Source organism: Micropterus salmoides, unplaced genomic scaffold (assembly GCF_014851395.1).
Source record: "Micropterus salmoides isolate LMB-PRFRI ecotype aquatic unplaced genomic scaffold, ASM1485139v1 Ms_hic_scaffold_7, whole genome shotgun sequence".
NCBI lineage: Eukaryota > Metazoa > Chordata > Actinopteri > Centrarchiformes > Centrarchidae > Micropterus > Micropterus salmoides.
This window is the reverse complement of record NW_024044459.1, coordinates 17,844,358-17,866,190: the sequence shown is the minus strand read 5'-3', so window position 1 is coordinate 17,866,190 and position 21,833 is coordinate 17,844,358. Positions and strand designations below refer to the sequence as shown.

Below are 21,833 nucleotides of genomic sequence, written 5' to 3'. Positions count from 1 at the left end.
TACACTAAACATTTAGGACAGTGCCTTTATCCTATTACTGGACTTTCCAGATATGCTGAGAAATGTTAAATATGCATAGACACTAACCTGGCCACTGCAACTTCATAATTGTACTCCATTTATTATATTGGAAAGGTATATCCATCAATAGCACAGAGTCCTCTGTACATCTACTTACAAAAATTTGGATTTTAATGTCATGTTTGGATTGCAATGAAATTACCACACCATTCATTGGACCCAGACGGCTTAAAAGCTATGCTTTTATTTAAAAATGACATGTCTAATGTAACAAGACAAAAATAAATACAAGTATTTCATCTCTTTAACATGGCCACGTTTTTTTATATCCTCAAAAACAACATAGTAGAAAGCAGCACAGAAAAAGGCAGCGGCCCCTTGCCAAGGAATGATAAGTGCCTTTGTCGAGTCAGTCAGTACTGTATGGTCAGCTGATGTAGACAAAATGCGTTCCCTTAGCCTGACTTGAACAGCAGAATAGCCACTTGACCCAAGTAGAAGTAAATGAAATGCTTGGTCTCATGAGTCACGTAGCTGCCAAAGTTTCTTCCCACGATGCAGTGCCAGGTCGGATTATATTTCTTGTCAAACTCCTGTATGGGACAAAGACAAATTGTGTTTGTGAAAAACATGTTTGGAGGTGTGAAGAAAACATACATATCCTTGTAAGAATACATTGCTTAAGGAAGCTAATATAGTAGATGTTTCAAGAGAAAAGAAATAAATGATGGGCCTCATTTCTCATGTCAAGTTTTACAATCTTGGATTATTGTAGCTGGGAGAAACAGTTTGTTTACTTGCCTGAAAATCAAAGTAAATGTATCACCCTAAATATTACATATCACTAATGATCACACCCAAAATATTTTACTGAAAATTCTCAAGAATGATGTTACTGTGTAGAAGTACATAATTAAATTTTTGTCTTTATTGTCAAGCCAAACCCTGGAGGTTGAGCTGGGTAAGTTCTCAGACTTTTAGTGATCATTTTGAGGGTTTAACAGCTAAATTACAGTCAAGAGGTCGATTTCTATTTCAGTTTGGTAAATTAACAATGAATTTCTCCTCCCATTTTATAGTATTTGTTCTTCTCTCTCATCCTTTGTATAAAAAGTGTTCCTTATTATATTTGCCAATTTTGCAAATACATAACATCTAAAACTGACTGTTTGGTCAACATCACCTAACGTTAGCTGTAAAAACTCCTGCAGTAAAAGTGGGAGGTGTACGCTGCCTAAGTCACATGAAAGACAATATACTGTACAGATATACCGGAGGTTTTAAAACTGTTAGAGGCGTGCCCCTCCCTACACTGAGCAGGAATGCCACCATGGAGATACAAATGTAGGCATGTGGCTTCTGCAGGACAGGCAGTCCAAGAGGAACTGGTTTCCTCAGGAAGAGTGGAAACAATTGCAAATACCAGGCTGGGTGTGGAACACGGACGGCGCACAGGATGGTTGGTCAGTAACGTTAAGTGCAAAATAGCTTTACATCAGTGGTTGCAGTGGCATCACCCATTTTTGCTCAGAAGTCAGTAGATTAAAGTTACACTCTATGGGAACATGCTGTGTGATGATGCGTCAGCTGTGGTTTTACCTTTTTAATGTATGCAGCGATATCCTTCTCAATGTTGTACTTCTCCAGGGCCTGTGTGGCACACTCCACGGCGTCCTGCTGCATGTCCTCCGACATGTCGGCATTTTTGATCACTGCCTTCCTTTCAGACATGGTTGCCCTGGGAAACCAAAGCACAGCGGATTGATCATCTTCACGGGCTCGTTGGCACACACACAATGCGATCGACTCTAAACCCCCCGAGCATCCCAACAGTCCTCATCATCGATTGGTAACGTTACTGTATGGACAGCACAAGCTGCCTTCGTCCGCCAGTAAAGAAAAACAATCTGTCAGTGATGAAGCTATCATTACATAACAGCTGACATTATGTGTGAACTAGCCTTTTCTACAGGTGTTGCATAACAACTTTCATCAGAGGCAAGCTGATGCGCGCTCTGCGTAGTTTCTATGGATACACAAGACATTTGAGATTATGGTCTCACATTTACTCGAGGTTTCAACAAGAAACATGAAATGCGAGGCTGCAAAATGAAAGCACATTTATGCAGTTAACCTAACGCTAGAAAGTAGCGAAGAAAACAAGCATTGCCTGCTTTAACGTGCAGAATTACTAAAATAAATACCCCAATCTCATAATAATTTAACGTTTGTAAAAATATGACTTTACGTTGTCTTAAGTACGGTTTGATAGGGAGAAGGTTTTGCTAGCAACACCTCGGGCTTTTGTTTAACGTTAGCTAGCGTTAAAAACGATTACTAGCTGCTCATTTATCCCGCAAAAGGGGAAAAACAGCGTCTCACAGTAAGCACAGATGTTACCGTTTCGATAATATCTAAAAGCTAATAATTTAACCATCATATAATTTTCTGCATGCGAAATTCTTAAATGTACCTACTAGTCTCCCGTATACTGTCTGTATAGTTTAAAAGACACGACCGCTCCTGTAGTGACAACTCCCGCGAAGTGGTTGACACAAAAGTAATGTGGGTGTGTAGCGGTAAGAGACTGCTGCCTTGAGTGTTCCCATTGGCTGATATTAATGCTCAGGGCGCTGTCATTGGCTTATTCAGGTCTATCTTTCCGGTGTTTCTGCCTGCATTTTATTTCAACCCAACATGCCCTGCGACATGGTCGTTGCTAAGGCAACCATTGTAAATAACCTGCTCATACTATGGTCGTACCTCGCTGGCGATGTCACCAGTAATTAATCAATTTTAACGTTTTTTTATTTAACGAATTTTATCTTAAAATTTTACATATATATATGCATGAAACAATTTTGTTACAAAAATGTTGACATACCAAGTTTCGTTATAAACTTTCATATGTTATGACGTGAAAAACAAAATTCTGAATTATATTGTAGCCTTCGCGCATATATTACATATATTTTATTGTAAAAATATATTAGTTACGTATAGACACTCGTTTGTGTTAGATAATTTGAACAGCTTTGTTGTATGCAGAAATTAAATATATAAACATAATACATCCATGATGTAGATGCTGGTTTACACTCAACTTGTTCCATGTAAGTAGTATTAAGCATATTAAAACTACAAAACATTTTCAATTTTCATAACATTCTAAAAGAAAGTCAAAACAAAAATAAACTTAACATTTTATAATTTTTTTTTGCCCATTTATTTCACTCATACTTAAAGTTAACAGTTGGTTATTAACAGCATAAACAAATCCACACAACCCCTTCACATCTTTTTTTTTCTTAAATATTTTCTAAAATGTTTTGCAATCATCCACGAACCAAACTGAACTAGTCCTAATCCTAAATATTCAAGTTTACAGATTAAAATATGTATCACCAAAACACCACAGTATTTCAGTTACCTGATTATGTTTATTACTTGAATGTTCTGCTTTCAAAATGTCCCCCTGAAAAGCACAACAAAAGATACAACAATGTCCAGATCTACTGTAACAGTCAGTCATAATTTTCACACAACCAAATACACTAGATTCTTCAAGTCTACCAGTGTAACAGCCATATTCACACATCGATCCACAAGCGAGGAAGATGTATATTCTCATTTGTCTCAATAAATCCATGATGATTTTATCCCAAATTAGTGTCTATAACCAGAAACCAATACTGTTTGCAACATTGTATTTCTTCTTTTTAATTCATTAGTTTGCTCATATTGTTTGAGAAAGTTTCCAAGTTTAAAAACACACTAAAAAAATAAGATATAGAAGTGATACTGCTGTGTTGTCTGCATATTTACCAACTATAGCTACACCTTGCAACCACTTAGCTAAAGCGTTAAAGGACACTACTGTCAAAATGCCTTGATGAGAGTTGTCCTGTAACAGAAGCAAACATTAGGATTACTCATCTCAGGTTATAATCCTTTTTTGTTTTGGTATATTAAGAATGAAATGTACAAGTGAGATGAATAAAGTACAAATAAATTATTGTTGAGCATGACTTGCAAACTGAAAATGGTGCCCAAAAGCCTTCACAAAGACACATGACCATGAAGAATTAAACTTAAGGTCAAAATAAAATAACAATTTTGTTGCAGAGCATCAATGGTGATGATTTCAACTTAAGAAAACCTGTCCAAAACAAACGGTATAACTGAACGGTATAAAAGAGTGACACACTAAAACACACATTTTACACATGCACCAGATCTTGTTTGTAGCTTCAAATACAGACGTTAACTGTCAGCTGTCCTTTGCTTCACTCGCTGCGCTCCTTTGGCTCTCTGTATTTGTAGTGGATGTATTCAAAGATGTCTCTCTCACTATCCACCAACAGAGGCTCGCCTGCCACACCTACAACACACCCACAAAGAAAATTAGCAGATATTAAAAGATGAAAGCACAAATTGGTTACTCACTGATGACAGAAGTCACAAAGGGCTGGAAAACAGTTCAGCAAGTTCATATGTCATTTTTAACTGTCACTCACCTGTGACCCCAAGTGGTCGTATGGTGTACTCATTAAGAGTGAAGCCCTTCTCCAGAGCATGAGTTCTCATGTTTTTATTGAAGATGTCACTTCCAGTGAAATACAGAACTCCACAGTAGTACTGATCCTTGGGAATTAACCTTGGGGGAATGGAGAAAGGACAGTTAGAGAGCAGGAACAAACGAAGAGAAGAAATACAAACATAAGGTTGCCTCTTTACTGTGTTTGACGTATATCCAAATGTATGTAACTGAGCCTGTTTGGTATTGTCGTAAGTAGAGGCTTTGTTTTAATTGGAAGATCACATATTTGATACCCTCAAACATATGTCATGATAAAGAATATTCTAGCAAAACATAATATAAACATAAAAATATGAAATAAACAAGGCATACAAGTTACAAAAGATTAAGAGAGACTATGTGCAATATGGCATTATTTACATGTGGACTCTCATATATATATATATATATATATATATATATATATATATATATATATATATAATAAATAAATAAAGTGGGGCACCTGATATCAATACGCCTGTGAAGGTATTCTTCCTCATCTTCATCACTCTGCTGCAGCTGGCAGACTCCCTAGAACAACAATCATGCGCTTTATGGGTTCTGTATAGTTACTGTATTAAGTGTGTTACTAGTCACAGCATCAAACACATACAGCTGAGCAGACAAGAGAAAATAAGCACAGGCCTCACCATGAACTTGGTGTCTCCCTTCGACAGAGTGTCTGTCACAAACCCAATGGACTCCAAATGTTCAACCACTGCATGCAGGAGCTTGGGCTGGAAAAGCAGATAAATGGAACAAAATGTATTGTAAAAAGACAAAAGAAACTGCAATTAACTACAACACACTGCAGAGATAACTACAGTTGGGAAGAGTCTTACCTGCTTCTCAGACTCAGAGGTGTAGTCTGGGTGGGTCAGCAAAATATCAATATCACCACTTGATGCAGCACCTGGAAATTATGAACATGCGAATCAATATCATGATTACCAGAGTTTGAACTCCTATAATTAGCTGAAAATCAACTGCACTAAATTTGAAGGGAAAGTGTTACCTCTCCTGTAGCTTCCACAGATTGTTCCAATATATTCTGTATCGATCTCCTTCAACTCTCCAAGGATAAGAGTCTAAACAAAGAACACAATGTAAGAAAACCCAAAATAAAATTAATCTGAAGATAATAGAAACATGTAGATACTTCATCACCTCCATTTTTTCCATTTCAGCTCGTGGAATCCTTTTTTCAAATTCCTCAAAGTACCTGAAGGCAACAAGACAATCCATTATTCACAGCTCATGTATCAATGGAGGAAGACTTTAGGACACTGATGAATTACACATTTAGAAAAAACATACTAAGAGCATTCAGCCAAACTTACTTGAGTCCAATCTGTTGATGATGGTTTAGCTTGTGCTCAATTTTTTTCAGATCTAAACATACAGCAAAAAAACATTGCTCACTTGAAGTAATGACAACAACTACTACTAAATGTACAATGTGCACAACATTTATTGAGCATGCAATACACTGTACGCCAAATAAAATAAAGTCATGCGGACGAAGAATAAGATTAATTAAATTATTTGAACAATTGCAATATGCGTCAGCTGCTAAACAAACCTTCTAACGTCTTCACACCTTCTTCAAAAAACTTCCTGGCAGCAGCGGGGCTAGATTTAAGACCCAAAGATGCAGTTTGTTACATGAAGCATGTACAGTAAATCTACATGAAGAAATAAATCTCAGAAAATTCCTGCCTTCCAATGGAGAACCCCCTGAATTGATCACACACTGCATGTTAAGTAGTCATGATGCATTCCACTGTGAATGTCCATATAACATATTAATACATTTTTAATTTGGATTAAGTAACACTTAAAGACATACCCAATTCCAGTAACTCTGGTGAGGAAATTGATGGACGAGCTGGTGTCGTCATTTCGTATCTAAAAAATAAAAAGTAGCGCAGTCTGTGTAAGGTGTTAGAATTAAGCTGTTATCCAACACAGATTTAGTGTGGCATCAGGTTCATCTTTTCACGCCCCAAGACTCACCTTTTCCAGTTTCCGTAGTTTGCCCGTTTGTAGGAACTCATCAATCTTTTCTGCTATTTTAGCTCCAACACCATCCTGTTGAAATGTGAAAACAAACATGGGGATACTGGATAGTGCGAAATGCAGCAGTTACGTAAGATGTACAGAGGCGCTGTTGACAAACAGGCTACAGCAGAGGGCATCATACAACACACAACCACTCAAACTTGAGCACATTCGTAGGAGGAAGACAAATAATAATGGAGTCACTTCCAGTTTCTAGGCACTGTTACACTGAAATGAAGTGTCTAAAAGCAGTAGGGATCAAGTCATCTGTCCAGGTCAAGTTTAATCCAGAGAGATATATTCAAATATGATTAAGATGTAGTGAATCTGATCAATTCACTATAAGTTACCAACAACCAAATTTAATGCACATACCAGTTTCTTGGCTTCTTCACCACTTTTGATTTTGTTAGGGTATTTGGAGATGGTAGATGCTGCTTTCCTAGACAGGGAATATGCGAGTACATTTGTAATATGTATATTAAGTATTAATGAGATGTAATATATATATATATATATGTATATATATATATATATATAAAAGTAGCAAACCAATGTAGTGATCAAGACCACAACTGAACTTTTTTGTTACAATTACATGAACAAGTTTTATCATGATGATTACTAACAACCCTCCTTTCCATATGACTGGTTTTATACACTCAGTTGCCAGTTTATTTGGTTACCCTAGCTAAATGAATGCAGTTAAGCCTATTTCCATGAAGTTTATAATTTTCAGTTTTTGTTTAAACTATTGGAGGTGTTATTTCAACTTTTTCAGGCTGTAGTTTGTAGTCTGTTGACCTGTGTTGCTATAGAGAGATGCTTTTGTGCCCCCAATTTATTTCAATGAGGGTAGACTAATTTATTTGAAACAGCCTCCAAAATCAGCATAGCTGATTTAACATCTCTCTACAACAATTTCTATATAAAGTGATCATTGGTGTTCATGGCTTCATAGACTGCTACAGATTAGCTTTAGCTAACTGCGCACAATAAACTGGCAACTGAGTGTTTGCTCTCTATGAATCCAACACTGATGTGTTCTTTCATTTGTTATCACTAGATGCTTACCTGTAAGCATTGTACTTGTGTATTGCCCTGTTGACGTTTTTCTCGTAATTGGCCAGCTCTAGAAAAAAGAAGGAAGACATCGCATGGCTATATATTTACCTCCTACTCCTGTTATTGCCACTATTATAGGAACAGCCAACTCAGCTGAAGGCAGGAGACATTTAAATGACAACAAAGTGACCATCAGTTCCAAGCAAACCAGGTAACAAACAAGAGAAACGGCACAATTTAGCATACTTTAAACAACTATATACTACTGATGCAGTTATCCGTAGGCTCCGTTTGCTTAAAAACCATTGACTTTATATAAAAAACACAATCAAGCTCTCACGCTAGCTAACGTTACTTATCGTTAGCTGAGCTCAACCGCCTGACTCCTCTTCACGTACCGACAAGAAAATCTGTTATTCCCTCATTTAGGGACTCCTGCGGCGCTTTCCTCTTGCTCATTGTTGATTTGACAAGCTATCAAGAGTCGGATGTGTTGGAAATTCAAAAGGACTTATGTGCATGTATGAGAAGTTAAAACGTCTTTGAAATTTTGTGTAGCCTCTAACTAGCACCTTAGCTAGTCAACCTGAACAATGACCGAAAGACGTAAAAGGGGGTGGTGCGTGCGTAACACGTCATAGACACGTCAGCTTTTTATTTTGAAAGACTTGCCCGTCTCGACTGTGTACACATTGCATGTACCCAATAATTAAAAATATAAATATACCACGACTTCACAAAAAAATCATTATTACAGACCACCAGCCAGTTTTACACAAAGACAAAACAAATTCGTTTATTCCGATTCCACATTAGTTGCTGCCAAGGTAGAAACTATTCTAGCAGATCATCTCAACAAATTAGGCGCTAATGATACTTGTACTGCATGTTTTTCCGTCCAAGAGAAAACTGAATTTTATTCAGCAGCATGTATATTGTTCTTTAAGTAACTGCTAATAAATAACCTCAATGGTTGTCCTTATGTAATAATCACTCAGTTTATAGTTTATAATTTTCAATTTACAAAAATAATTTCAGTGTCATGTTACACAATAAAACTACAAAGTGAAAATGTGTATTTACAGGATCATCCCCTCCTCTTCCTTCTCTTCATCCTCCTTGTCTGTTAGGAATCTATTTTTACATACACTTTGTCCCTGGAGAATATTTTAATGGCCTCCTCAACTTCGGAAAGCCTACAATCAAGATGAGCCCGACGTGAGCGAACACTTAGACTGTCAGCTTTGAGAGGCAGCGACAGCAGCTCAGTCACCAGGGAGCGATAGGCTGAGGAAACAAAACAAGTTCAAACTGAATTAGAGAAGAAAATATTCGCTATACATATAGCACTTGAAGGCAATATTGCCAATGTAAGACCAGAGATAAAGAGCAACAGAGACATACTCTCTTTGAGGGACTTCAGTGTCTCCTCTCTCTCACTCTCAGGCATCAGTGTGTGACCAGCTGGGACTGTAGGGTCAGGTGCGTTCCTCCTCCTCTCCTCCTCCTCTTTCTGCCACTGCTCCTTCCTTTGCTCAAGACTGATTGTGTTTAAGTGTCAATGAGAAGGAGAACAGAAACAGGCAAAAAATGTCAAAATCACCTGTGGCAAAGAATAAACTGTTTTTAACAAATTACCTACTTTTGAGTTGATTATGATTATAAGACAAGGAGGTAAGATATGGCATATGAATACTCACTACTGAGGCACCTGTCCCTTGACTGCACTGGGGACAGGTTTATCTCTGAGGTTTGTCAGTGACTGGGACCGACGCAGCACAGTTTTTCGTGCAGCCAGTGCATTATGTTTGATGAAGTCTATGGTCTGGCCTTGCACCTGTAATAGTATCCACATATAAGACCTTATAGAATTAAAACAAAAAATAAACATTGCAGATACACATCAAAGTAAGCATAATGCATAGTCATGTTATCTGTATAATAAATCATTTTTGAGCAAAAAACAACACTTGCAAACCCGACTCTTCTTCAGAAAAAAGGTGAAATATATCTATTCTATATCTATATCTATTATTGTCTGAACTTGTGTGTGTATCAATAAGTAAACATTTATTGGTAATTCTCACTTGCAAGTTCTGGTCCGGTGTAGAATTGCAAGAGGCCGGTTGTTGCAACGCTACAGGAGAGGTTTTGGAGCGGGGTCTTGGCAGTACAGTAGATCCACCATTAGAGTGGGCCTTCAGAAAGTTTTGACACTGTGGTTTAGTAGTAGGACTGGAAACCTGCAAGAAATTGACTGGATTAAAAGTGATCTAGAGGAAATATCCACTCAAGGATTTCCATCTTTCGCAGACATGCTCCTCACCTGTAGCTGGACCATCACCCTGGATGGGACACTCAGGTATTTGGAGGAGGTCCAAAGAGCTTTGACTGGAACCGGACGAGACTGTGCTCTCTCAGCCTCCTGCTCTTTGCAGCGTCTCTGGATCTCCCTGAGCCGACGCACATTCTCTTTACCAAAGTCATGTACCCGCTGCTCTGAGGGTCAAGAATCGCAAAAGTTGTCTCAATTACTTCAGAATTTTTATATGTGGTTAGTGTGCTCAATCAAACTCTCTTTCTTGCTGTAACTAGAAAAACTAGAAATAAGAAGATATACTGATATCATCAGTCAAGACAACTCAGAGCCACTCTTTTTTGCAGACTTACTCTGTTTGGGAACAGGGGTGATAGAGACACCATCTAGTTTGAGTAGTTCCCCCACTACCCCTCTTTGTCCTCGTTCCAGAATATGGGTGGCATTAGGGCCAATACGGGGAGGATGTGACGGGGTACGAGCACTGTAGCAGCCAGGGTACAACACAGGATCTGGAGCGAGTGGCCCCGAAAGCAGGGCCAAAGTCCCATCGTGGTTTCCCTCTAAACGGCCACGAGCTTGAGAAAAAAAGAAAAACTTGAGGTAGAAACACTCACTGATGTTAACAGACTAACTCCTAAAAAATCCACAATGATTCCAATAATTCAATTCATGTTGGTGTGATATTTAATGCCAAACATCACTGGAAAATACTACAACTGTTTTAAGGGAGGCTTTAATATAGCAGAGCCCTGTGGCTGCATCTAACCTGAAGCAGGTCGTTTGTAGTACTGAGGAAACAGAGAAGGATCCGGGGGGATTGGCCCAGATATTGATGAAGGTCCCTCACACATCTGTAGCTGTAAATTGTAAATAAAATAAAATAAAATAACATTATTAGGTAATAAATAAAAATAATTGGTTAGTGTTACTTAACAAAAATCAAGATAGTAATTAACCACTGATTTCTTTAGGCCTGCAGGTGGTGTAATAACTGTATTTCTAGCATTTTTCTAATAAAATGTAAGTTCGAGAAGGTTATGAGTTAAACCAAATCACACGTTATGTCAACACTTAAATGAATGAATGGGATAAGGTTGCCCAACGTTGTTAATTAGCTAGCTTGCTGTAAAAATAGCTAGCTAACGTTAGCTGTTTATCAACACAGGCTTTGTCTGTCAGCGAATACCCGCTCCAGAAACGAAACACGAAAAATATTTGCAATAGTTTACCAAACAACTGCAATCGGTTAGGAATGCATAAAGTAATCAAGTAAATTAGTTTACCTTTAATGTCGTCTTGTTTATCAGATGACGATGTAACGTTATGACGCCGAGGTATCAACACTTGTTTCAGTCTTCTTGACCATGGCAACGGTGCCGCCGCACACAGAACTAGACCTGACAGAAAGGAGATGCCCACCCCCCCCCCAAAAAAACTTTCATCCATATTTATCCAAATAAGCGAACTAATAAGCTGTTGGGGGTCATCAGAAATCAGAGGCAGACAACTAACAATAGCCAATAGTGTGTTACTGCCAATTATTTCGCTATAAGCGCAGGTACAAATTGTGGCGCATTATAGTTTTGGACACTAGCCACAAAGTGATGAAATAATTAGCTTACAGTAGTAATAATATAATAATATTAAGGATGATATAGGCCTAAAACATAACTAACACGCCATGATTTAATGGGTAGTTAGTCTTGAGAAGCCGGTGTTTAGCTGTGTTCCCGCTGTCTTTGGAGCAGTCTTTTCTAGCAGGTATATTTCTGTTGTAATCCCACTGGCTCCTGTTGTATGTTTCCCTTTTCCCTGAGTTTTTCCTTTCGGGATAACTAAAGACCTCCTTCCTAATTCAGTACGACTGCCACACCCAAACTCTAACTAGCGACCTAATCTTATTGCTAATCTTAATGAAAACATGGGCATTTGATTGCTGGAGCGTGCGGCGAAGTTACATTGTAAACACTCTGAGTCTATGGTCTGCCTGAAAGGCCTCCTTCAGGGCATACTGAACCAATATTATTAGGTAGAGGTAATTGCCCCCGGGCGGTCTTTAGGTCTTACTACACCACAAACAAATTAAGATTTTCCATATGGCATAATATATGTAATATAATTCTGGTATTTCAGTGATTGCATTGTAAACAAAGTCCCCACGTGTTGAACTCAATGGAGTGCAGCAACTCATTTGAAAGATTGTTTGGTTCATCTTAGACAAATCTAAACAAGCTTTATTTTTACTGACAGTTAGTGGAATAAGTAGCCCAGATGCAGTTGCAGATCCAGATGTGGAGAAATGCATCAGGGTAATAGGCCTAATCTCACATTATTTTATATCAGCTGTATGAATAGTCTTATAATAAAACTATCAACGTCTTTTCCATGAATGTCATTGGAATATTTGAGTGATATTAGACAGATCGGCCTATCCCAAATTAAACAGCCACCACGTTATATTTTTTACGAACAGTGTACTGATAAATTGTTCGCTCAATGTCAATTGCACAACGGCCCCGCCCTCTGCCGGTCCGGAGGTCTGACTTGCGCCTGCCCAGTCCGTTTGTCTCTGCTTTCTCCTTCACTGTGTCCTGCTAGTCTACACAGTCTATGGTCCCGCTGCACCGAACAGCGTTGTGAAATTTTGCACGCTCCGCCCCATAAATAAAGGTAAGAAATAACTAACTTAAAAAAAACTTTAATAAGTTTATGTAATATGTCGCTTTATGTCCATGTAGCTTAATTTAGCTGTTGTCAATTGTCGTTTGGACTGTCAGTGAGATATGAGTCACACATAAAGGGGTGGGGGCGCGGCAGCGGGCACGCTGTACCAGGGTTTAAATGCCAGTCTAGGCCAGTACTGTATGTCCCATTAGTTCGCTAAAATCCACAACTGCAAACTGTCTGAAAATTATTCCCCACAGTGGCAGTTATTCAGACAAAAACGTATTTGCGAGATGTGATGACCGATTGGGGACACGATAAATGTAAAAGTAGCATATTTTACATTTGCGGTGCACCCTAAAGAATGTAATAACTGAAAAAAAGATTTTGTGCATGAAAAAGTTATCTGTCCCAGAAATGGCAACCCCCCTAGCAGACAATAGACGTCTTACAGACGCACGGACAATAGAAACCAATAAAGATACTCGTCCACCTATGGGACAGGGCGACGTGATGCCAGAAATCTTGTTAAAACGTCTTATCTGGTTGGTTGTGAAAAAGCACAAGGTCCACGAACAGCTACACAAGAACAGTTATCTTTTGGCGTTGCCACTTGTATGCGCGCTCCTTCCTATGTAATTGCAAAGTCTGCTCAGTGTTACTAAGACACGGTGGTGTTCATTAGGCAAATTCAACATCACGGTCAGCTTGGAGCGGAATAAGTGTATGTCAGACCTACATTAATGTTAATATAACGGTTTTAAAAATTGGTAGGAAATTGGGGTAATTTATTGGCTTTTTAAGAATGTCGCTATCGGAAGTCCTGAAATTAGGCCTGCTGATCAAGCGCAGGACTGTCAGAGGTGAAAAACCTCATTAATAACAACAAAGGTTGATGCAGCAAGCATTACATGACCCAAGCCCACTGGTAAACAGGTGCATACACACAGCAGTAGCCTGTTACACCTTGAAACAACACTGGACTGGACTCTAATATACAGAACAAATCCATTACAACCTCATGCACTTTACATTCAAGCTATAAATTGTCTTAGTGTAACTTGACTACACTTGACCTTATTTCACACCCACACATTCCTCCCTTATATGCCAAACACTCTTGCCTTGATATCACCTTATCGGAAGTTTCAGCCAGTTTGTTTGGGTAACTGCATGTTTACACAATTTATAGGTTTCTTGTTGAGAATCTGTTGATTTGCAAGGGGTCTCTTATCACTGTTTGTCATATTAAACTGCTAAATTCAACTATTGAATAAATGTCAAATTTATTGTTAAAATTAAGAGTCGTCTAAATAGTAAGACAGATGAATAAACAATACCAATTTCCATGCTTGATTAGCCATTTATTAAGTAAAGACACAAACAAACACTTATAAATACAAGAAGTTGGTGGCTTTTGTTCAATTTATATTAACACGCATTGAACAGTGGAGCACGGGTTAGCACTGTCACCACAGCAAGAAGGCTGGGGCCTAGGTTGTGATTGGGACTGAGACCTTTCTTTGTTGTGTTTACATGTTCTCCCTTTGTCAGCGAAGGTTTTTTCCAGGTGCTCCAGCTTTCAAAGACATGCAGGTTTATAGGTTAACTGTTGGTGCTCTGGCTTTCAAAGACTTGCACATGAATAGGTTAACTTGTGCCTTTAAATTGCCTGTAGATGTGGACTGCAAAGGATAACACTAATGCTGATTGTCAAAATAGTTTTGTCACAACTGAAGTACAGTTCAAAGTTGAACTGATATAGACACATGTTCATGTTCAGTCACATGGACATGTCACATGGCATGTGACATAATTTCTGCACAAATGGTGCCTCATAAGAATTAATAGTAACCTTTTGTTTCTACAAGTTGTTTCTATAGAGTTGATGTAACACACTGGTTCTCTGTGAGAAGACAAACAGCTTTGTAATCTGTCAACTGAAAATAATTGGAACAAAAAAATTCTAATCTACACAGATTTAGCTGTGTGTATATATAACATGTTAATAGCTGCACCTGCTTTTTAGGTCTCTGGTAAATGAGGTGAAAATATGTCACAAAATTATATGTGTGTCCTTCATGACCTCCGACTAAAGACTAAATTACTATAAGCATATGAAACTGTGTTAAACATGGAAAAATAGGTCATTGGAAAAATATAGACTTTGTACTGTTTTAAAGTGTTTTAAAGATAGTAATTGCCTGTGTTTGATTGTTGACTACCATCTTGTTTTTTGTATGGTCGCAGTTTTACTTTCACATTCGTCCCATGTTTATGGGTGCCATTTTGACCTTTGAGCTTAGTCAAGGCCGTGTCATCTGGTTGCAGCTCATAAAAGTGTTAACATGAGTGGCATGAGTGTGTTTGTATATAAATACAGTGTGAAGATACAATACAGACACCTAAATCCCTATTTGTAGGTTTTTTTTAATAGGCTGAATCTGGAGGAGGACACATGTTAAACCCCTAGTCACATGTGTTGTAGTGTTGGGTTCACCTGAGCTAAATTTAGAGCGTTGAGACTGAGGGATGAAGGCTAGGAGGAACAGGGTCAAAAATGGACTGTGTGGTGGAGGAGGCAATTGGTTGCATAGTCGAGGAGTGTCTGTCGGGTGAAATGCCAAAGACAGTCCAGGAATTGCACGTGGTCAGCAAAATGCAGGTCAGCTGGCACACAGTTGCGTAGAGCAACACTGAGACAGCAGTGACAAATAGGACTTTTGATGCACACTGTGATTTATGGTCAGGTGTTTGTGTATGAGAAAGATGGAGATCTTAAAGAGATAAAAAAGAGTTGGTAAAGAACAAAACAGAGCTAAAAGTTAGTGAATATTGGACTAACTGGGTGCACAGAAATACGTTGATGCTTAGTAACTGCTGGATGTGTAAATAAGCAACCGTTTGCTAACAGCTTCACCATATCACCTTAAAAGGTGATGATTATATCAACATTGTGCTCACAACTTTGTCTGATAAAAAATCCCATCTCTCAGTGCCATAGAAGGGTAGTACACTTGTACACATGTACACATCGCCTGCTGGCCAATGGACATACTGTACAATACAATACAATGTCGGTCAATTCTGTGCATAGAAAGGCTACCAGTTCTGACTGAATGCTAAAGAAACATGATAATATTCATAGCAACTGCAGACAAACCCATGTATTGCGAACCATTGCTGTCACAAGAGTGTAGTACTACTTGCCAAAGTTTTCTATTGTCCCTCCTTGCGCTTCCCTCCTTTGAAGAGACATGGCAGAGATAAGAATGGAGAGTGTGGTGCAGCAGGACAAGACAGAAAAAGGCAAGCAGGCAGAGAACAAAGGCCACTGTGTGACATGTCAGCACCACGCACCCAAGGGACATGGTGAGTTGAGGGGAGGTGGTGTGTGTAGAGAGAGACAGATGACGCATCATCAGGGTCCCTGGATTGAGTTTTGGCTCAATTGAGACCAGACTTGGATATCTGTGAAATTTTCATCTTTACACAGTTCTACTGTGTTGATTGCAGTGACAGCATTTTGATTTTCTGCACTGGCTCAATCATTGATTCATTAGCTTACAGAGGTGGCTTTACCCGTAGCAAAATCTTATCTCCATCCTCTGCAGAAAATATGTGATCAGCGAGAGGTAATGGCAAGACAAAAGCACAGTCACCTTGTCAAAAATGTGTTCACACACACAAAGAATGTGCACTCTGCACACACACTGACCTAGGGCACCCTGATGACTGTCTGAAGCCCTGCGCAGTGCAGTGGTGTGCAGGAGTCGTAGTTGCTGACTAACCAAACCTGCTACTGCTTAGGTTAGCTCTTCTGCATTGGCTTGCATAGTATTTCTTTGCACATCATATATATTATATATTTTTTTCTTCACACACATAGCATCACAGGGATGTCATTAATATTGAAATACAGTAGTGAGTCTTGCAGCAAAATTTCTGTTGGATGGCTTTGTAATCTTTTAAAAATATTTTTCTATATTAAGATGTTTCTAGTCCCTTCCTCCCAGAGAATCAGTCCTGTTAGTTTAACAACCTCTGCTGCGTGTATATCACCTGCACCCAGACTGCCCCCCCTCCAGATGGTGAGGGTCTCCCAGTTGAGACAAATATGTATACTGATGTATACTGTTTATTTGCAAGTAAATATGTGGTAGAAAAACCTATCTGCAATGCTTTGTGTGTAAGGAAAAACAGGTTTTTACATGTTTATGCCCTCAGAAGTGCTCTTTGAGTTACATTGCTCAGCTTCCACAAATGTGCAGAGTTCCATGTGTTCAGCTTGAATTTGTTTGTAAGATTGTTTCTTTTATTTTGATTTAAACAGGCACTGATTTTATATGAGATCAGTTTAGTCGTCATTGGGAGTACTATGATAACACTTGAATAAACAAACAAACAAACAAACAAAATATATATGCATACATATATTTTTGTCTCAGTTGGGGCTTAATATTTTTTAACAGAAAATCTGTGTTTTAAACTGGAGAAGTAGGAAAGATGTGGGCAATTACTAGGTAGGGATGGTCTAATGAAAGATGCTATAGAGTTGCATCATGGAAAAAGTATATATTTTGACCTCTGCTGCATCATTGTTTCTTTTTTTATCTGTTCCTTTGTGAGTCCTTCAACTCAATGAATTGGCATAACTCAATTGCTGGAATATCCCTTTGCATTTAGACAGATTGGTAAAGCGAACTATGTATTTTATTGCTGTGAAGACATTGTTAAATCTTAATGTGCATGTTTGTTTCCTCAGGCACAATGGCCGTCCCTCCTGCATACGCAGACTTGGGGAAATCTGCCAAAGACATCTTCAACAAGGGCTATGGTAACTCAGCAAATTCTCTTAAATACGAACTGTATTATTCCCCTGAATATAACTGAAAAACTGTTTTGGGTGAAGCTATGCTGAAGCAAGACTAATATTAGTAAACATTTTGTTTGCTCTGTCACTTTAAATGCAGGCTGTTTTATTTTTGCTGTTTTAGACCCATGCTGTGCAGTACAAGGATACAAGTTATTTTCCCACTCTTTCTTTTCTTTTGAATTGACCTAATTTCCTTTCTCCCCAGGCTATGGCCTTCTCAAGTTGGATGTTAAGACCAAGTCCCAGAATGGTGTTGTAAGTACTATTGTTGTCTCTACAAGCCTGATGATGTAAGTTTCATGTTTAGGTCTGTCTCTCAGAACTCTGAGTTGCCAGACGCATGACCTTGCAGCCCTTCATGTCAGAGTGTGTTTGCTGCCTGACATGTACTCAGTCTAACCTACAGAGTCAACAGAGTAACACTGTCTGCCTGACAAGTTTACACTTTTCTCCTTCAAGCAACATGTTCTGTCATGATGGGGAAAATGTGTTTAGTTTGCTCCAGACGTGCTGTGTGCCTGTGTCACCATAAACATGTTGCCATGGTAAAACCATAATGAGTACTTGCATACAGCCACATGCCACCAAACTCAAACCTCATTGAAAATTTTGAAAACTCACAGGTTTCAACTTCCTGCTGCGTCATTTTTCATTTTCCCATTAAGAAGATAAATTTGCCGCATTGAAACTCTGCGTGATTCGCCCTAACTTACTTCCTCTCTTTTCTCTTGTTTCTGCTTTCTTCTTTGGATGTTCCTGTCAGATGGTAAGAGAGAGTGTGTTAGCACGTGTAATGATTAAACACAGGTGCACCACAGGGTAAGCCAGTGATACCAGTTATGTGTTTGTGTGCAGATGATGTGTCCAGGCTTTCTGCCAAGTGTTTCCTTGCAGCGGTAGCTCGTCTAAGTGACACCATTATCCCAGCTGCTGCAGCCACAACAGCACGGATACTCAAATTCACTCACAAACAACCTCTCCCTCACAGTCCTGCCTATATTTTTAGGTTTCCTTCCCAACTAATTTCTCCATCTTAAAGCTGTAGTTCTTCTTTTTAACTAACCAGCCATAAAAAACTTGAGAGGGATTGTGTGGCAGAGGAAAAAAGCAGAGAAGCAATGCTCGTTTCCCTCGTCTTTGATGTTTCTAATTCTTTTCTCCCTGTATGCTTTCACGCCCCTTCTGCCTCTAGTTTCTGTGGTTGTGCTCTAATGTGGAAATGTACCTTTCTGCTTCACTTCCCACCTCATTTTCCATCTCCCCCCCTCATCACTCCATCCCTCTTTGTCCTGCAGGAGTTTACCACCTCAGGCTCCAGCAACACCGACACCGGGAAGTCAGGAGGCCACCTGGAGAACAAGTACAAAGTGAATGAGCTGGGCCTCAACTTCACCCAGAAGTGGAACACAGACAATACTCTCACCACAGAAATCACCATCGAGGACCAGGTGGAATCAAACAAACAAATTATTAGTCGCTTTATGTACTTAAAGAATATATGATAAGATTTTGCTTTACTAGCCTATTACTAGCCTGGCCTGTGCCTTCTGTCTGTCTGTCTGCAGCTGGCTAAGGGCCTGAAGCTCAGTCTGGACACGTCGTTTGTGCCAAACACTGGGTAAGAGCAATCCTGTTCATGCTAGTTTGCTCAAGTGCAAAAAAGTAAATTTTAACATTAGCCATTCAATACAGATGCATATGATAAACATGAACATGAATAAATTATTCCTTCTGTAGCAAGAAGAGTGCCAAACTGAAGACTGGCTACAAGCGTGACTTTGTCAATGTGGGCTGCGACCTGGACTTCGACATGGCCGGTCCCACCGTCCACGCAGCTGCTGTGCTGGGCTACGAGGGCTGGCTGGCTGGCTATCAGTTGGCTTTTGACACTGCCAAATCCAAACTGACCCAGAACAACTTTGCCTTTGGATACAAGGCCAATGACATCCAGCTTCACACCAGCGTGTGAGTCACTGCATGAGTATAAAGAGAGGCAGGAAATGGAAGTGAAGTAAATCATTGGACAGCAATGAGAGAGGAAGCAAATCTCTACCGATGAAATAAAGCTCAGACTAATATCGACTGCTGCTAATCTCCACCTTTTGTATCGGTGTTTTGCTATTGTATTTCAGTAACGATGGCACAGAGTTCGGTGGCTCCATTTACCAAAAGGTGAACAGCAACTTGGAGACAGCGATCCATCTGGCCTGGACAGCTGGCAGCAACAACACACGCTTTGGAATCGGAGCGAAATACCAGCTGGATAAGGATGCTTCCCTGGCTGTAAGAACTGACTTCAAAACATCATAGACACATCTAAAATGATTTAAAAAAAAATCTAATTAGCCCTAAACACAAAGCAGAGGCTGTTGAGAATGTCAATAGTTTTGCAGGTATTTGGTGATTAACTGAAGCGTCTGAGAAAGTGAAATGTGATCAACAAGACAACATCGCCATTTCTAGAGCCATAACACTAGCGTGGCTAATAAACTAGAGTGAAGTTATTGTTTACTCATTGTGTTGTCCCAGTCAATATGTGTGTGAAATCTGGAATCGCCCAATTAATTCTTAAATTATGATTAAAAACCTATTTTGAGGTCGCAATGACCTTTAGTCGCCAGTGTCCGAACCAGCTGTGAAATATGGTCACAATCTATCCATCCACACCCATTAAACATCTGTGTGTAGTTTTGTCATAATCTAATAATTTAGTCATTCATAAATTCTTGTGTCCAAGTGGATGCCACTTTTTTGCCAAATTTGGGTTCCTGCGATGTCGCGTTAACGGGAAAGGACATACAGATGGACAACCCACGCCTTTCATCGGTGATGAGGCATAAAACCTCCCTAAACGCACACTCACTCTGCCTTACTACCTGACATACTTTTAAAGCCATCATCCAACTCTTCTGCAGTTGTTGACTTGCGGCTGATGTATCCATATATATAATATAAATTATGCAACTGCATCCCAGTTCCCATCTATCTACTCTCCTAATGCTTTGTTCATGATTGTCTCACCTGTCGATGATGTTTTGCTTGTCCTCACAGACCAAAGTTGACAACGCCTGCCTAGTTGGAGTTGGATACACACAAACCCTCAGGCCAGGTTAGTTGATTACCTTTTTTCTCTTTACTGTTTTCTGAAACAACAATACAAAGAGGACAGGTGTGATTACTTGATACATAATCTGACACCCTTCCCCCTGCAGGAGTGAAGCTCACCCTCTCAGGTCTGATTGACGGGAAGAACGTGAACGGCGGTGGACACAAAGTTGGCATGGGTTTTGAGCTGGAGGCGTAAAACAGATTCAGCGGGAGGACAGACCAGAAGACAGGAAAGCAACACAGGAGAAGAATAAAGAGCCCAAATGTGAAAACACCGCAAAAGGTCCACTCAGCAACACGTAAACACATCTACCCTCTGAGTCCTACACACAGATACACACACAGAGACAAACCTTCTTTGGCCTTAACCATGAAACCCCATGCAGCCTCCAAGACCTCCAGTACTGTAAGTTTAAAGTAATCAAGCATTCATTTGTGTTGGTTATTTTTAAAATTTACCATTATTTAAAGGTCCCACAACCTACTTTTGAGCATATATTACCAGAATACAACAAAAGAACAAGGCAATTGATGCAACACACTCCAAATAATGTGCTACTTAGGACCAGTTTGAACAGACAAAGTGCACTTTTAATAAAGCATTTGTGTCTCAGATGTAGCTGATGATTTGAAGCACCTCTTAACTTTGACTGTGTTGTCAGCTCATGTTTGTTCAGATATACTCTGGGTTTTAGACATTCATAGGATTATTAAAGGATGCTTGTTTTTGGTATATTGTGTTTTTTTTTGCATGCTATCAAGGCTGGAGGGAAGTTTTTCTGTACAGTGACTGTAAACAGATGCAATAAAAGCTGGAGAGAATTAAGCAGAAAGAGCGGCTGATCCTTCTCAGACTGAGTGGACTGACTTTGATTCCACTTTCTGACCTCAGTAACAGTTATAAACTGTGGACCTTCAGATGCCTAAATGTCTATTTTCAGGTCCTGTTTGGTAAAAGGGCTGATGGAAATCTGTGTCACCTCTTTGTCTTGTCTAGTTTAGTCTCCTGTACCCTTTCAACCTTTACCACTACATTTCACTTTATCTGTGCTGTGCTTTGTATAGCAGAGTTAGTCGGACCTCAAACTGATTTTATTGAATTAATGGAATAAAGATTGTTAAACACTGTGATCTAG

At 39.3% G+C, this 21,833-nt stretch overlaps 4 protein-coding genes across 8 annotated transcripts; 1 reads left to right on the top strand and 3 right to left on the bottom strand.

Annotated features, from left to right (window-relative positions):
- Window positions 1–230: 230 nt before the first annotated feature.
- On the bottom strand, window positions 231–2,646 carry dynll1 (dynein, light chain, LC8-type 1). Of its 2 annotated transcripts, none has more exons than XM_038702573.1 (3): window positions 2,499–2,646; window positions 1,621–1,759; window positions 231–614 (listed from the first exon to the last, which is right to left on the bottom strand). In XM_038702573.1, exons 2-3 carry the CDS (start codon window positions 1,750–1,752, stop codon window positions 477–479), a joined length of 270 nt encoding a protein of 89 aa, XP_038558501.1. In that variant the 5' UTR covers window positions 1,753–1,759; window positions 2,499–2,646; the 3' UTR covers window positions 231–476. The 2 variants fall into 2 exon arrangements, with proteins under 2 accessions (XP_038558501.1, XP_038558502.1); XM_038702574.1 differs by having other exon boundaries at window positions 2,495–2,606.
- A 585-nt stretch (window positions 2,647–3,231) lies between these two features.
- On the bottom strand, window positions 3,232–8,337 carry polb (polymerase (DNA directed), beta). Its single transcript, XM_038702566.1, has 14 exons — window positions 8,128–8,337; window positions 7,739–7,796; window positions 7,040–7,106; window positions 6,620–6,694; window positions 6,453–6,511; window positions 6,186–6,235; window positions 5,944–5,995; window positions 5,771–5,825; window positions 5,619–5,691; window positions 5,446–5,516; window positions 5,254–5,340; window positions 5,067–5,134; window positions 4,539–4,678; window positions 3,232–4,402 (listed from the first exon to the last, which is right to left on the bottom strand). The coding sequence occupies exons 1-14, from the start codon at window positions 8,186–8,188 to the stop codon at window positions 4,308–4,310; spliced, it is 1,011 nt and encodes a 336-aa protein (XP_038558494.1). The 5' UTR covers window positions 8,189–8,337; the 3' UTR covers window positions 3,232–4,307.
- A 161-nt stretch (window positions 8,338–8,498) lies between these two features.
- Window positions 8,499–11,481, bottom strand: enkd1 (enkurin domain containing 1). The gene is made up of 8 exons (XM_038702565.1): window positions 11,333–11,481; window positions 10,816–10,906; window positions 10,400–10,624; window positions 10,056–10,228; window positions 9,817–9,972; window positions 9,430–9,566; window positions 9,134–9,270; window positions 8,499–9,016 (listed from the first exon to the last, which is right to left on the bottom strand). Exons 2-8 carry the CDS (start codon window positions 10,898–10,900, stop codon window positions 8,856–8,858), a joined length of 1,074 nt encoding a protein of 357 aa, XP_038558493.1. The 5' UTR covers window positions 10,901–10,906; window positions 11,333–11,481; the 3' UTR covers window positions 8,499–8,855.
- Window positions 11,482–12,569: 1,088 nt separating this feature from the next.
- Window positions 12,570–21,832, top strand: vdac3 (voltage-dependent anion channel 3). Of its 4 annotated transcripts, XM_038702567.1 has the most exons (11): window positions 12,590–12,719; window positions 15,967–16,085; window positions 17,479–17,550; window positions 17,795–17,844; window positions 18,353–18,355; window positions 18,885–19,037; window positions 19,155–19,207; window positions 19,327–19,554; window positions 19,722–19,872; window positions 20,641–20,698; window positions 20,802–21,832. In XM_038702567.1, the coding sequence occupies exons 2-11, from the start codon at window positions 15,971–15,973 to the stop codon at window positions 20,891–20,893; spliced, it is 975 nt and encodes a 324-aa protein (XP_038558495.1). In that variant the 5' UTR covers window positions 12,590–12,719; window positions 15,967–15,970; the 3' UTR covers window positions 20,894–21,832. The 4 variants fall into 4 exon arrangements, with proteins under 4 accessions (XP_038558497.1, XP_038558499.1, XP_038558495.1 ...); XM_038702569.1 differs by lacking the exon at window positions 15,967–16,085 and having other exon boundaries at window positions 12,570–12,719; XM_038702568.1 differs by lacking the exon at window positions 18,353–18,355.
- Window position 21,833: the final 1 nt, after the last annotated feature.

Bases quoted from the DNA above. Each gene is read 5' to 3' on its own strand.
- enkd1 (XM_038702565.1), bottom strand. From the start codon at position 10,900: ATGTGTGAGGGACCTTCATCAATATCTGGGCCAATCCCCCCGGATCCT. The intron at 10,229-10,399 runs GTAAGTCTGCAA...CTTGACCCTCAG, and splicing joins CACCCCTGTTCCCAAACAGA to AGCAGCGGGTACATGACTTT. The intron at 9,017-9,133 runs GTATGTCTCTGT...TTGTTTCCTCAG, and splicing joins ACTGAAGTCCCTCAAAGAGA to CCTATCGCTCCCTGGTGACT.
- vdac3 (XM_038702567.1), top strand. From the start codon at position 15,971: ATGGCAGAGATAAGAATGGAGAGTGTGGTGCAGCAGGACAAGACAGAA. The intron at 17,551-17,794 runs GTAACTCAGCAA...CTTTCTCCCCAG, and splicing joins CATCTTCAACAAGGGCTATG to GCTATGGCCTTCTCAAGTTG. The intron at 19,873-20,640 runs GTAAGAACTGAC...TTGTCCTCACAG, and splicing joins ATAAGGATGCTTCCCTGGCT to ACCAAAGTTGACAACGCCTG.
- polb (XM_038702566.1), bottom strand. From the start codon at position 8,188: ATGAGCAAGAGGAAAGCGCCGCAGGAGTCCCTAAATGAGGGAATAACA. The intron at 7,107-7,738 runs GTAAGCATCTAG...TTCCCTGTCTAG, and splicing joins CACAAGTACAATGCTTACAG to GAAAGCAGCATCTACCATCT. The intron at 5,135-5,253 runs GTGAGGCCTGTG...TTGTTGTTCTAG, and splicing joins AGGGAGACACCAAGTTCATG to GGAGTCTGCCAGCTGCAGCA.
- dynll1 (XM_038702573.1), bottom strand. From the start codon at position 1,752: ATGTCTGAAAGGAAGGCAGTGATCAAAAATGCCGACATGTCGGAGGAC. The intron at 615-1,620 runs GTAAAACCACAG...TGTCCCATACAG, and splicing joins TCGCTGCATACATTAAAAAG to GAGTTTGACAAGAAATATAA.